General features: G+C 42.5%; 1 protein-coding gene across 18 annotated transcripts in view; it reads left to right on the top strand.

The window, feature by feature from the left end:
- Positions 1–15,385, top strand: part of CADPS2 (calcium dependent secretion activator 2) — a 333,758-nt gene that overhangs the window by 286,676 nt on the left and 31,697 nt on the right. For 10 of the 18 annotated variants that reach the window (XR_014555332.1, XR_014555334.1, XM_083698926.1 and 7 more), the window contains 4 exons: positions 873–947; positions 3,686–3,769; positions 3,871–3,903; positions 11,746–11,853. Coding sequence is in view for 14 of the 18 variants with exons in the window: in XM_083698926.1 (XP_083555052.1) it covers positions 873–947; positions 3,686–3,769; positions 3,871–3,903; positions 11,746–11,853 (300 nt within the window). In the remaining 4 variants the exon portion in view is untranslated. Of the gene's footprint in view, positions 1–872; positions 948–3,685; positions 3,770–3,870; positions 3,904–11,133; positions 11,152–11,745; positions 11,854–15,385 lie in introns of all 18 variants that reach the window. The other 8 variants (XR_014555333.1, XR_014555335.1, XM_083698924.1 and 5 more) reach the window with 1 other exon arrangement.

Raw genomic sequence — 15,385 nt, 5'->3', positions numbered from 1 at the left:
TTGGCGGGGCATTCTTCTCCCTGGAACAAATGTTCTGAAAGGAGAATTACTTCTTCCTTTTTTAATGGATGTACTTTGAGAATAGAAAAGGAGCCTTTTCTCCTGCTAACTGCAGGATGGAAGTCTGCTCTATTTATCGCCGAAACAGGGTACGAAAGTCTTTCAGGTTTAATTTAAAGTGGGCTTCTTTAAAGAGATGGCATTTTCATTAGTGGAAGAAAAGGCAGAAGCAAGAAGATGGAGAATAACAGCTGATTTTGTTGTTATGCCTTTTGTGGCCTGGTAATTTATTACCATCTCTTCAGGTTTCCTGATGGAATTTTATTTTTTGCCCTTGTCTGAACAGATTATGCGGGAGTTGTATAAACTGCAGTTCACTTCATGGATAAAAGAGCTCTTTTTTAATATTTAACAATTGGCCTCTCATTTTATTTCTAGAGGCCATAACTTATGAATGAGAATGGTTAGATATAAAGTGCTTTATTGGGGGGGGGAATCATCTTGCTTCTTCAGCTAAACCAAACCTTTGAGCTGAGGAAGAGGGAAGACCCACAACCACCTTAATTACAGAGAGACAAAAAGTATCTTTCACATTCCTTTGCCTGAATAAGAATAAGACCTCAGTGCGGCTAAATAATAACCCTATTAGCTGCTTAACTCAACAGCGTACATGGGAAAATTTTCAACACAGAGTGTAAGAAAGTACTGACAGGGTGGATCATTTTCAAGGTTTTGTTCATTGGAGGTTCAAAATGATAATTTTGAGCAAATCTGATCTGTCAGATTTAGACTCTTTGTTCTATGTATGACTTATGGCAAAAGTGTTGTGTTCATATAACACACTAACGCTGCTTTTGTCTCCTAAAACGCAGCAACAATACCATTCAAAAATAGATGACTTGATTGAAGAAACGGTGAAGGAAGTAATTTCACTTCTTGTTTCAAAGGTAAATGTATTCACCGTAGCTGAACTGCACTGTGTCTTTTTTTTTTCTACAATGCCTGCTTTCTACAATGAGATGTTTGGTATTTTTCCCGTTGCATTTTTAGAGGAAAATAGGCTTAGTGACTAACACCAGGTCAGTTCATCACGATGTTTACAGATTTAAATTAGAACCCTATTTGATCAAGGATTCCTATGCAGCGTCTATTAATCGGGTATATTTCTTTTGTGCTTCATACTACAGTACCTTCATTAATTACTGGCATCAACCATGACCACATTTGTACTACATTAAGATTAGCTTTAATTAGGTGCATCGTTGTTTTCTTGCTTGTTTCATGATGCACGTGAAGCAAGTGTGTTCTCCAGATTTTTCAAAGGCTTTTAAAGCCCATTTTAATTTTGACATTGATCTTACATAGAAAGGCCCTGAAAGGCTTTTTGTTTAACTCTTCTTTTAGGCCGCCCTTATTTTCAGTGTTGCTTCTTGGCATTTCTCCTTCTATAAAGGGAAATCTTGAAATAATTACCTTGGTCTGAGAATGTTTCAAATAAAGTAACATAAAACCTTACAGAGAAGAAAATGCACTTTCATGAACAGGGTGGGTTGTGAGGTACAGTACCAGTGGGAATGGCAGGATTTTCAGCCTCAGCTTGGCCCAAAGAATAATAAACAGTGGTACAATTGCACCTGCCTTTTCCCAGTTCGACTCTAGTATCCCTCCATGGTCTAGTAACACAATGGATGTGGAGGGATTCCAACATTTGAAACTACAAGCTCCAAACTGGAGATTCTTACGTACAAAAAAGTGCTATCCACAAGTAATTTCATGGACAAAGGCAGGGGTCCCAAACTGTGGTCCACAAGCTTCGTTTAAATGGTCCATTGTTGTGCCCTTTAAGTCACAGAGGCCTCTAGACACTAACATGGGCAGATAGCATCAAAATTAACCTTAGATTTTAGTCAAATTTGGATTTTGAGTATTATATTGACTACATTGTGATTCCAAATATTTGTCACATAGGTGCTCAGAATGCTTTGTGTGGAGTTAGCTTACTTTTTCTTCACACCTTATCAGGCTAAAACACGGACTTGCCCAAGTCAATTAATTGGCTCCCTGCTTTGTGTTCACCAAATATCCCAAAATGTTTGGACATGCTTTCTCATCATGCCTTAAGTTTTTAGCGGCTACAACCCCAGTTTACCTGTGGCAAAATGCAGGTTGATCCCGCAGTTATCTGAACCTGTGTTTTCCAGGTCTAGCTCTAAAACTGACCACCTTCCAGCAGTGGGGTCATTGGAGAACCATATTAACTATAATTTGGCACCCTGATTGAGATGACTACAGCGAATTGAGCAGATAAGCTGCTTTGATGGGATTCAGCGGTGTATAAATTTTATGAAATAAAACTAATAAACTTAAATAGAAGCTATTCAGTGTTGCGGTAATAGGAAGGCAGAGAACGGGTGCCATCAATTGAAGTGGGGCCCTTCCTTATATTCGAAACACAGCGGAGATCACTTCTTGGTGTAATGAGACATGTCTAGATGATGATGTAAGACTAATGGTCTTACAAATAGATATGCTGGAAATAGAACAGGTTAAAGATTGGACGAGTGCAGTATACTACCGTAACTCCTTCAAGCCATTAGGAGCCTGGGTGAGCGTCTCAGATCCTTACAAGGAATAAGGAATGTGACACTGTTGTGACACTGTTAGAGTGGCCATTAACAGCATGCCAGGGGGAATTTTGGCCTGTCCTCTCACTCACAAAGTGGTGCTCTGATGTTCTAGGAATGAGAGTCATCTGGACGGCAAGCAATTGCTCTTTAAAACATTTGATAGGTTTGTCATAAGGCCTATTCGCCTGGAAGTACAAGTTGCAGTAATGTGACAGCTAATACAGCTATAGCATAGATTGGTGTGCATAGCTTTATTTTATTTTTAAATTAATGTCTGGTCTCGTATAACGTGATAGGGTTCTCATTCTGCCTCATGCTTCTTGTGATGTGACTTCCAAAGTATGAATGATTAGGAATTGGAGTTCTTAGTTTTTTAGGGTGCAGGTTCTCATTAATGGCCAACGGAAGTGGCTTTTCAGCTCCCTGGCTGGTGTTTGAGTAACGCCAAGAAAGAAATGACACAATACGCTTATTTCTGGGAAGCTTTCTTGTGATTCATAACAGAGGGCCAAACGTGGCCTTACGCATAAGCAGCCTCCCAACCTCCTTGATTTTTAAATGAAAAGGACTGAGGGATGTCACCGTTTTGAACTGGCGGGGATGGGTTAGGCTCTGCTTAACCTTTCCCTCCCCAGCTGTTTTTTCTTCTTAAAAGCATCTGGGTGAATTCTGACTGGGCATTCCCTTCAAGTGAAATGTTACAATTGCCGCAAAGCCCACAAGCAATAAGGAGCCAGAAGGACACTCAGATGAGAAATAATATCATTGAATCTTTAGATCCCAATACTTTGTTATTTAAATTGAATGTTCCGGTTACAGTAGCTGTGGTGGGGAAGTAGTAGTCCATCAATTTGTATCCTTCCACAACATAAATTTGTATATTCTAGATTGCTGGATAGACTGAGCACCCTTTTATGTAGCATAGATCTAGCTAAGGAATTGCCAATTGCAGTATTTGGTTGCATAGTAGCAGCCACAGGAGAAAAATCCTTCCCCTCCTCAGCCTTAGGAGTTTTACAACAGCATTATCAATATTTACACGCTGCCTCTTAATGTAGTTCATTTCAGTGCTGGAAGGTGTGCTGTCTAAATTATCAAGGTATGATGAAGGCACTTTCTTCTCTTCAATCCTTTCATTCACTGTAAGTATTCCAGCTCTTGTAACAATTGCTTTCTTAAAGTCCACTCCGGGCTAACAGTGGTTAGTTACAGGTTTTGTTTCTTGCTTTTTATTTCTCTGAAGGTGAAAGCAGCTGCAAAATACGTGGACGTTCCTGTAAGTAGCCTTTCCTCCCCAGTACTAGTTTTGTAAATTTTGTCGCTTTCCACAATGTGTACTTTTTCATGTGTTATCATTATGCTTTCCTTTAGCGGTTCATTATAGCTTTACAACAAAGTATTTAAACAGATACATCTTGCCCCTAGAGGGGGTTTCATTTCCCTTAAGCAGCAGCTAACTCTCAAAGCAAAGTTAAGGAAGGTTACTCTCAGTGTACTTTTTCAGCTGCGGAGGAGTGAGGATTGTAACCTAGGAACTATTTCACGGGGGACGTCTTGTCATTGGGAAGTAGTTCTCCAAGGCTTAGCTCATTTGGGCGGATGCTTTGAAAATTATATCCTTTGTCCGTGAATATCTTTCTTGCGCACCTCAGACGCTCCAGCCGTTGTTGCTCAGGTTTGTCAGGTTATTCAAGCCTAAACCTAATTTCTTTCAAACACTGGAAAAAAGCAAGACAGAATGCTATCCTGTTCTAAACCACCTTTCCCTTTCAATTATCAGTCATTTTTCCCCTCTGAGAAAATTCTAAGCTTACCTGCTTTCTTTCAATGCTTAAAGCTGACCTAATGCAAAATCTGGGAGTACACTAGAGCTGGGCGATACCTGGTTTTCAGCTTCGTGATATATCACCAGCTAAACATTGGGATATGCTGATATATCACAATGTCTGAAATAAGGATGGAGCTATGTAGAGGCATTGGCTGGCTTCACGGTTTTTCCCACATTGTAATTTTTGCATAGCACACACACACACACATCATGATTCACAATATATTGCCAGGTCAAAAATTATGAAACCAATATCACGATACAGCTTTTGGATTACTGTAAGTCCTGCCCTGCAGAAAGACGATCATGTTGCGTGTATCCTTTATCTGCATAACATTTTCCTTTGAGTTCCACAAGTGAGGATAAACATCCCAGTATTTGCATACATAACTGGATTTTCAGTGAGGTTATGGCAAGCCATTAAGTTATCTGACTAACCCAAATGCAGCCAAGCCGTGCTTGCAATTGTTACTTTTATCACTATTGCTGTTGGTTAAGATTCTGACAGATTGTTAAGACATCAGTAATATCCCCAGCCCTTTCACCTGCAACGGCTTGGCTTTGTTTAGCTGCCTTGTTTTTCTTTCAATATAGGCTCTTGCTCCGCTTAATGAATTATAATGTAGATTTTTTAGGTTGCAAAGAATTCTTACACTTTGGATCTTTAAAAAAAAAAGATGATGATGATGAAGAATGCCCTCTTTTTTTGTTAAGAAGGCATCCTGACAGTTCTGTGTTTCTCCCTCCTCCTGGTACACTGTTAACACTCAGTTGAAAGGTTTGGCCTGCTCTTCTGTATTTGCATCTGTGGCTGGGAGGGGGGGACCCCTGTGGGGAACAGAGGTTTTTACCAGGCACGGGACCCTCCTACCAGTGAATGGAGAGACATGACCTGCACCTGCAGGATTAGGTGAAGCCACAGGAAGATCATTGGCAGAAGCATATAATTAGCAAGGAATTTCTCTCTCTCTCTCTCTCTTTTTAAATCATCTTCATCCTACCAGGTTAACAAGTGATTAACCCCCAGGAAAAGAATCTGCTGTAGTTTACTCGCTTGTTTTAAACTCTTTCCCTTTTCTCTCTTGCCGTGGTATTTGGTTACATGTGTTACAGTGACACACTAACCCTGTTACCATGCTTCATTTCCTGGGATTCTGCTTCCAGATTACCTTTGCGCATTGTTGACTGTGGTAAAAAGATGTCTATATTCTACCAAAAAATAACAGGCAGACCAACGTACCTTTTCTCCCTTGAAACCGGACAATTGATCCACCGTGTCTTTTTTAAGCAATTTGTCAGACATTTGCTGAACCAAATTTACTTTCCACTGTCCCTTCCTCACTGCCATCTAATCCTAAAGAATCACAGAGCAGAGTTTGATGCTTCCCGCATCTTCAAACCTTTCATGATACACCGAGTGTCAGTAACAAATTGCTCTATAAAAGAATGACTTTAAGCTGGGTTCTCTGTGGCTGGCAGGGATAAGATGGTGTAGAGCTCCCAGCTTCAGGATCACTGCCAATTACCAACAGAGGTGAGGCACTGGGGAGGTTGAGAGGGTTGCAGGTGCAGTGGGAGAGTCAATTCGCTTCTTAGGCCACTGCTTCCCCACTATGCCAATCTCCCCGTTGCCTTGCCTCTCACAGTAACTGGCAGCGACCCCAGCATTGGAAATCTGTGCTGCCTAGCCCTGCCCTACCAACTAGTACTAGAAGCTATTCAACCTCCAGGTATGAGGCGGTATATACCGTATTTTTCGCTCTATAGGACACACTTCCCCCCCCCCTCCAAAAATGAAGGGGAAATATGTGTGCGTCCTATGGAGCGAATGCAGGCTCCTTGGCTTCAGCGATAGCAACGCGAAGCCTCCGAAGTGCAGAGGGAGCGCTCCCTCCGTGCTCCGGAGGCTACGCGTTGCTTTCGCTGAAGTCTGGAGAGCGAGAGGGGTCAGGGATAGCTGCCTGAAGCCTTTGGAGCTCAGCGGGAACTCGCGCTGCACTCTGAAGGCTTCAGGTTCCTTTTGCTGAAGCCAGGAGAACAAGACTCTCCTGGCTTCAGCAGAGAGGGAGAGCTGCGCAGCGCCCCTTCAGCGAAGCTGGAGGAGAAATGGAAGGGGCTCCATTTCTGCTGCCACTTCGCTGAAGGGGCGCTGAGCAGAGAGGGGGAGAATTTTTTTTCTTGTTCTCCCCCTCTAAAACAAGGTGCATCCTATGGTCGGGTGCATCCTATGGAGTGAAAAATACAGTAAATTCAATGAATAATAATTATTCACATAGTCTACCTTGGTGGTATGTGCAAGGTTGTAGGCCCAGCTTGAGCTGACAGAGTTTTGGCAACCTGGTTCAGCTCTTCCTGCTTCTCAGGAGTGGTGCATCCCATTTTACCGCCTGAGGCAAAACAGGAACATGCCACTATGCTATGCCACCCTTACCTGGGAAGCCAAAGAGTCGGTGACTCTGCAGCACCAGCAGTACTTCTCTAGCGGCAGCGCTGCCTCTGTTGCCTGAGATGGCTGCTTCTACTTCCTCTTGTTTAATATTCCATTGCAAATGGTTCCTACGAAATAACAGTACAGGCTTATAATGCTGGCAGGTGAGTGATGACCTTCCCCTTATCAGCAGCTTCTGTCCAGCTATGTGTTTTCCTTGGGTTGTGGTGCGGTATTTTGGGGCGATGGCTGTTGCTGATGTAGCAGTGCTGTCACCCAGCGCGATGTGTTATTTATTTCATTTCAACCATTGTGGGTGGTACTGAGCTGACTTTAACTCAGAGTTGACCTGCTGAAAGTTATGAGCGTGACTAAGTTAGATCCATTCATTCCAGTGGGTCTGTTCTGAGTCTAATACTGAATTTCCACTTATTGCTTAACACCACAGCTTTTAAGAATTGTTGATCAGGTTATCAAAAAAAAAAGAGGATAAAATAAGTTGAAATTAACTGTAAAATGAAGAAAAGGCTTGCCGAAAATGCCTGCGTGAAATTTAATAAGTCTCCACCAAGCACTTGATGTTCAACAGGAAGTGATGTCACAAAATGGTCAATGGGAAGTGAGGTCACAACATGTTCAACAGGAAGTGAAGTCACAACATGCTGTTGGTCACAAAATTCCTGGTCTTGCAGAGCAATGTAAGGCATTGCAGCACCACAGAGTGGGCAAAGTATGCCAATAGTGCAGAGGTTTTCAAGGTTTTTGAGTCCACGGCTCCCTTGACCAGCTACATTCTTTCCGCAGCACCCCTGTGGGGCACAGGAGCCCAGTTTTGTCACCCCTTGCCTGCAGAGCTGGCAGCCCCTCACCCCTTTACAAACACCCTCCTTTGTGGAGTGTTCCCTCAGCCTCCTCTCCTCTCTCTTTAGGAGGCAGAGACGCAGGAGGGCATCAGAGGAAGGAAAGAGGAACAGCAGCACCCCTGACCTTCATTTGAGGCACCCCAGGGTGCCACGGCATACTGGTTGAAAACTACTGCAATAGTGACCTTTGGATTCTGTATTTGCACTCCCTTTGTGAGAACTCCAGTCTGTAAGCGGACAACCCACTAACTTGCAGACAGGCACACTCACAAATCTGTTCTCAGTTTCTCCATTCCATTTTTCCAGTTTTGCTCAATAACTATAAATCCCTTTATGCTGACATGGCTGCAGAAATATATTTTGTCTCCTTAATTCTGAAATAAATAATCCTGTGCCGGTTAACAAAGCAGCTTGTCAGATCTTAGACTTGCAAGTCAAAAGGCTCTGTTTGAGAAGCTCATTTCAAATAGTGCCTTTAAAAAGTTTCCAGTGACTTAGGTAGTGTATCTTAAATATTTGAAAGTGCCGTAGATCTTTTTGTTTAAAATGCACTCCCTAAGTAAATTTTCATAAAAGGGAGTTTTAATGGCTCTTAATTAGCTGTTTAATCCAGCTTCATTAGCTTTATAAAGGAGAACTTAACCACTGTAGTTCTTTGGAGAATCATTCGTGTTTATCGAGGCATGTATAGACAGTGAGTAAAACTATTTAAAAGGAAAATTAAGATTTTTTTCCAGCAATTTATCAGAGATAATTACCCTGTGTACACTGGAGGGGGGGGGGAAAGATAGTGTTTTAAAGAACTGTAATTCTAATTGGTAAATGTCACCAGCTGTTACAGTTATCATTCTTGTGTATATTCTTCTAATGATTAGAGTCTCATGCTACAAGCTACATGAAAATATATTCACTAGGTGTGAAATTCCCATATGTCACAAATTAGGTAAACATTTCCAAGAAAAAGGGAGAAAGATTGCTAATGGGAATTCCCCCCCCCCCCCCAAGAACCGACTGCTTTCAGGCTATCTCTTTTTTTAAAGAAAAAACAACAACAACTCACTTGAAACCAAATTTGCATGTTTCACTAAAGATATTAAAGAGCAATTTGTTGGGAAGAATTGCTCCTCAACATAATACTAGCTTCCAAACTCATTTCATTTGTGATGTTGATCACAATTTGGTTTCATTTTTCCTCCTTGTGAAATCCCCTGAAAACATTGCTGTAACATACATAATGTTGAAATACTACTACACCTTCAGTTTAAGTGAGGGTTGCCACATTTCGAACAGTGAAAACCTGGACAGAGAAGTTGTTGAGCTTTTTTTTGGCCAAAGTTCTTGAGCTTCTTAGGCAAATTAAGATTAAAAAAACATTTTTGAGCTATTTTAATGCAAAAACGACACTTATTAGATACGCCACGTTCTGTACAAAGCACAAAAAGTGCCATTGTCCTCCTCTCAAAAGAGGTTGTGACATAATTTGGTGGGGGTTTTTCTGATGTGCTGAAATCGGGACCTTAGTAAAAGTGTTGAACACACAATGTTCCTGATTCCTTTAGTCATGGTTAAGAGAGTAAGCTATAAGATCCCCTCACCTCTCCTCTCCCTGGCTTCCCCCCAACTGGTGTTAATTATGGTTACATCAAAACATAAAACCATGGCTAAAGCTAACCAGTATTCGCACTAAAGCTTCCCAGCACACCCTGTTAATCAGAGTTAATAGTTAAGATCAATGCTGACTTAAGCATTAACATAGTTAAAAACATAATTGGAAAGAGGAACAACTGCAAAGACCACCACCACCAACAACAACAACATAATAATAATATTAAATATAGACAAAACATCAAACATTAAAAAACTTCCCTATACAGGGCTGCCTTCAGATGTCTTCTAAAAGTCAGATACAGCAGTTGTTTATTTCCTTGACATCTGATGGGAGGGCGTTCCACATGGCAGGTGCCACTACTGAGAAGGCCCTCTGCCTGGTTCCCTGTAACTTGGTTTCTTCACAGCGAGGGAACCACCAAAAGGCCCTCGGAGCTGGACCTCAGTGTCCGAGCAGAATGATGGAGGTGGAGATGCTTGTTCAAATGGGCCAAGGCTGTTTATGGCTTTAAAGGTCAGCACCAACACTTTGAATTCTGCTCGGAAACATACTGGGAGCCAATGTAGGTCTTTCTGGACCGGTGTTATGTGATCTCAGCAGCCACTGCCAGTCACCAGTCTAGCTGCCGCATCCTGGATTAGTTGCAGTTTCTGGGCCACCTTCAAAGGTAGCCCCACGTAGAGAGCATTGCAGTAGTCCAAGCGGAGATAACCACTCTGGCGAGATAGTCCGTGGGCAGGTAGGGTCTCAGCCTGCATACTAGATGTAGCTGGTAGACAGCTGCCCTGGACACAGAATTAACCTGCACCTCCATGGACAGCTGTGAGTCCAAAATGACTCCTACTTGGTCCTTCAGGGGCACAGTTACCACATTCAGGACCAGGGAGTCCTCCATACCCACCCACCCCCTGTCCCCCCAAAACAGTATTTCTGTCTTGTCAGGATTCAGCCTCAATCTGTTAGCAGCCATCCATCCTCCAACCACCTCCAGGCACTCACAGAGGACCTTCGCCGCCTTCACTGATCTTTTAACCATTTAAGGTGTGATACACCCACCTTGTCTCATGATTACTGCTTTTCAGAAGGAATTTGAAAACATTCCTGTTTATCCAGGCATCTCTTGGCAACCTTGAGATGATTGAATGAGAGAACATTTTTTAGACCATTTTAACTGTTTTAGAGGTGTTTTAACTGTAACTGTTTTTAGAATACTTCTTTAAAAATAGCTTGTTGTGAATGTGTTTGACGCACTGGACTCTTTCAGAAGGAATGGTGGAATAATAATAATAATAATAATAATAATAATAATAATAATAATAATGGCTTTTTCAGCCAGAGCTCACAGGAACTCAGTTCCAGCACCTCTCAGGTGGGCACCATTGCCATTCTATGAGGCTGCCAGCTTTGCAGGCAAGGGGTGACCTAACTGGGCTCCTGAGCGCGTCAGGGGTGCTGAGGAAAGAATGTCATTGGTCAAGGGAGCCGTGAACTCAAAAAGATTGAAAACCTCTGCCCTAGGGTCTTCATCCTGCCAACACTTTGAAACTTTTCAGATCAGGCAAGTGAAGACATAATGAAAGCCTGTTGAATTCGCCTAAAGTTTCTCCTCCAAACTATGTTATGTGAATTCCTCAGTCTCAAACTTGGGTTGATTCCAAGACCAACCTGGGGCGGGGCAGGGAAGGAGGGAAGAACAGTAAAAAGTACCGTGTGTTTTCTTGACTTGTAATGTATCCATCTTTTGTTTTCATATCCATGCTATGCTACTATACATCCAGACTGCAGACCACAACTGTGTATGTATGGATGAGTAAATATAATGGACTTTAATATATATATATATTTCATAGTATTGCGCATGAAACGTCTCATGGTATTTATAGAAGCCTTTTCATTCACAATCAAATTATGGCATTTTCCTCTCACTACCGTGCACTGCTATGTTTTTCTTTTTCTTTCCGTATGGTTGCCTCTGTGTGTCAGCACCTGCAAAATACACATCTGGAAAGAAAATATATATCAGTGACACTTGAAACATGCATTTCTGTATATATTGGGGAGGTGGGGGTGGGGAGGAAAGCTCTTTGAAAACAGACCAGAGTCTGCTTCTGTTAGAAGAACCGGACTCCACGTTCACCAAATTTAAATTCCAGACCTGCTGTAAATTTTTGTCAAATCTGATACGGATTTTGGATGAGACAAAATGATGTGCATATGTGCATGTTTTATTATTATTATTATTATTAGTAGTAGTAGTAGTAGTAGTAGTAGTAGTAGTATAAATGTGTGTTTATCTGAAGAATAAGATTTATCACACAGTGCAAGTTATACCTCTGTGGTCTTTCCTCCTGCCCCTGCCCCCAATCTTTCTTTCTCTCCCCCTCTCACAGAAACCGGGGATGGATCTAGCAGACACTTACATAACGTTTGTTCGTCAGAACCAAGACATACTTCGCGATAAGGTCAATGAAGAAATGTACATAGAAAAACTGTTTGATGTAAGTATAAGTAGCTGTCTGAATCCTAAGTGGTCTGTCTGAATATTACGAGCTGCTCTTTCGGGCTGCAACTACAGAGCAAGATGCTTGTTTTTGTTGGTTATTGCCGCATTCACAAACTGGCCTTAACTATTCTATACCCAAGAGGCATACTGGTTGACAAATAAGTCAATATAAAGATACTAGGGCTATGCTGTCATTGTAACTTCACCCTATCTTTTTTTTTAAAAAAAAGAGCTGCCATAAAGTAGAGGGTCTTGGGAACTCTGAAATATTGCTTTTCCTGATGGTGATGGTGATGATGGGATGTTATGTTTTGGTGAATCCTCTGCACTCTGATCTTAAATAGATGAAATTATCACAGTGGTTCACATAACTGGTTGCTATATCCTATGCTGGTCCAAGCAGAGCAAATCCATTCTGCTTTTCTCTCTATCAACTGTCAATAGTCCCCTTCTAATAATACATGGCCAGATATCCTGTATGTGGGGCTTTAGATGAAATATCTTTTAGATGGGATATACAGGAATTATTCTCAGTTTGTTCGTCATCTCCTCCCAATCTCTCCTAAACTGTGTGCTTTGCACAAGCTCCAATGTGTATGTTTATTCAGAGCTTCTTTGCCCCCCCCCCAAATCTTCAGCTGACAAACTGTCCCCTGATTGGCTTGCAAATAAAATTAAGGCGGTCCCTGCCCTCAGGCTCAAAATCTAAAAACCACGACACATAAGGAAATGGGATGAGGATGCAGGAAACTAACTCGTGGGCTAGTTCTTAGTTCTTGCAATGGCTGGCTGGAAGGGCAACATTTCGTGAAGAAGAAGAAGAAGAAGAAGAAGAAGAAGAAGAAGAAGAAGAAGAAGAAGAAGAGAAAGAAGTTGCTGGTGACTCAGCAGAGCCAACAGATTCTTCCTGTGCTTGCCTATCTCCCTTTGCTGTAGTCTGAGAGTTTGGCCGCAACTAGCTAACAGTTGAGGGACGCGGGTGGCACTGTGGGTTAAACCACAGAGCCTAGGGCTTGCCGATCAGAAAGTCAGCAGTTCGAATCCCCACAACAGGGTGAGCTCCCGTTGCTCGGTCCCTGCTCCTGCCAACCTAGCAGTTCGAAAGCACGCAAAGTGCAAGTAGAAAAACAGGTACTGCTCCTGTGGGAAGGTAAACAGCATTTCCGTGCGCTGCTCTGGTTTGCCAGAAGTGGCTTAGTCATGCTGGCCACATGACCCGGAAGCTGTACGCCGGCTTCTTCGCCCAATAAAGTGAGATGAGCACCGCAACCCCAGAGTCGGCCACGACTGGACCTAAAGGTCTGGGGTCCCTTTACCTTTACCTAGATAACAGTTGAGAGAGGACCCTCACTCACACTTCAGACTTCCACTTTGCATTTCTATTGATGGGCGTCCCTCCTGGATGTCACGAGTGCTCACACAAAGATAAAACTCCCAAGCATGAGTCCACCTTTCATTCTCAACGTTCTCTGCCTTGTTCTCCATCCCTCCTGCTCTGTCTTTGCATTGTTGTCCTCCTAATGCAAAGTGGCCACAGACACACACTTTCATTGTAGAGCTCTGTAAACTGCCCTGTGATTTTCGGATGCAAGCCAGTATGCAAATTTTTAAAAAGCATAAATAAATGAGCAGGCTTTTGGACGATCTAAACATATACACTTGCACTGGTCTGTACAGACCAGACCGTTCTTCTGAGTGATCTATTTCCTCAGAGTGTTGCAAACTTCAGCCCCTTGACTCTCCCCCCCACGGAGAGCTGTGATCCCGATTTTTTTTAAAAAATAATTTTTATTAAGGTTTTTTTGAGGGTTACAAAACAGATAAACAGGGAAAGGTATCATCTGTCACCTCCACTTTGAAGTGATGGAGTCTTTTTCACAGTTCATTTACATTTAGTGAGAGACACTTTGGTCATAGACATCTTTCAGCTGAGGGAAAAGAGGAGGGAAAGATGTTATTTTCCTCTGTTGCCTAGTGTTAGCATCGGGGTTTGTGTCAGCATCATGCGAGTAGGTCCTTTGTTTTTATATATATTTATATTGATATTGCAAGAGATTGGGGGTCCAGAGCTTGGTTGGTTGCGTTCAGCTGATTGCAGTATGGCTTGTTTGCAGGGGGGAGCTAGGTTGTTGGGTCTGGTTAGCTAGATTGATTTGTGTGCTCTTGGGGGGGGATAGGTTGTCTCGTAGTGCTGTGTATGTGATAAAGAGGAACCATATGTGATAAAGAGGAACCATATCGGGATGAAGGCTTGTCTGTGTGCTAGTCTACGTTTGTTGGTTAACTTTTCTATAGGTGTCAGGCTTCAGGGAATCAGCTTCCTCCCCCGTGGCAGTAAATAAAAAGATCAAACGAAAGGAATGTCTTACCAGTTAGATTCTTTAATAATCACAGTGAGAGATAAAAGAACACGTCTACCTAGAAATGGCGGTGCTCCCAATTAAGGCTCGCTCCCCCACTCCGTCCCTATTAATCTACATCACTCCTACATCTTGTAATCTGATGTTGTACCTTCTGTGCTTTCTGTTATAACACATTCTGAGCTCTTCATGTCTTTGGAGAAGGGGAGGTGAATGCTGTCCAGAAACTGTGAATCTGTTAACTCTCTCTCTCTTCTAGTGTTTCTTCTGCTAGCTGTTCCCTATCCAGTATTCCCCAGCTTCTGCCTTCTGAACTATGCCCCTCTGCAAACCACTGTTCCAAATCTATACTGTCTTCCTGCTCCTGATAGATTCAGGGGGAGGGGGTGGCTCCCACCATTCTTCCTCAGTGCAGTCCTCCTCAGCATGGTCCCTGACAATAGGGTAGTTTCCCATACATTTTGGTACCAGTGGTCTATGTTCACTCCATGAAATCTCCAGAATAACAAAACAGGCAATAGAAGCAACTCCAGAACTAGCCCTATTAAATATATTCCAGGACCGCAACATACATACACAACAAGGAACTCATAAGTCACTTGCTCTCAGCAGCTAGAAATATCACAATCCCATTCTATGTGTATTTAGAGCACTGAGCACATCAGTCTGGATAAGCCCAGACTCCTCTAGCAGCCTCCCCTCAGACTGCTGGAGAAGTCTGCCTTCCTTCTGCAGTTCACTATGGTCAGTTCCTGCCCTGGGTCTGAATTCGCCTTACCATTTGCCACGGCGGTGCATCTTTATTTATGTTCCATCTCCACAGCATTTTAGAAAGCTTTTCTGGCAGTTTCGTTTAATTATGCAAGTTGCCGCAAATGTTTTCACAACAGCGATTCACAGCCTTTGCGGTGACACTTCGCTCGCGGTACTTTGCGGAAGGTCTCGCTTTGCAAGACTCTCCGACGTGGGTATGTCGTGTCGTCGTTTGTCGTCTGTTAGCTTGACTGCTCGGAAGGAGCTTGACTTTAGCACTCAGTCCCTTTCCTTACAGACACTTCTGAACGGTTCTAAAATTATTTTTGAAAAGTATCATCTGTTTTAATAAGCTAAGTGTTAGTATGTGTGAAAGAACGGTTTATTTATTTATTTGCGAAAGCTACGGTGCCT

Source organism: Podarcis gaigeae (genome assembly GCF_964106915.1).
Source record: "Podarcis gaigeae genome assembly, chromosome: 10".
Lineage (NCBI taxonomy): Eukaryota > Metazoa > Chordata > Lepidosauria > Squamata > Lacertidae > Podarcis > Podarcis gaigeae.
Note: the sequence above shows the minus strand (reverse complement) of the source record. Positions and strands in the feature narration are given on the sequence as shown.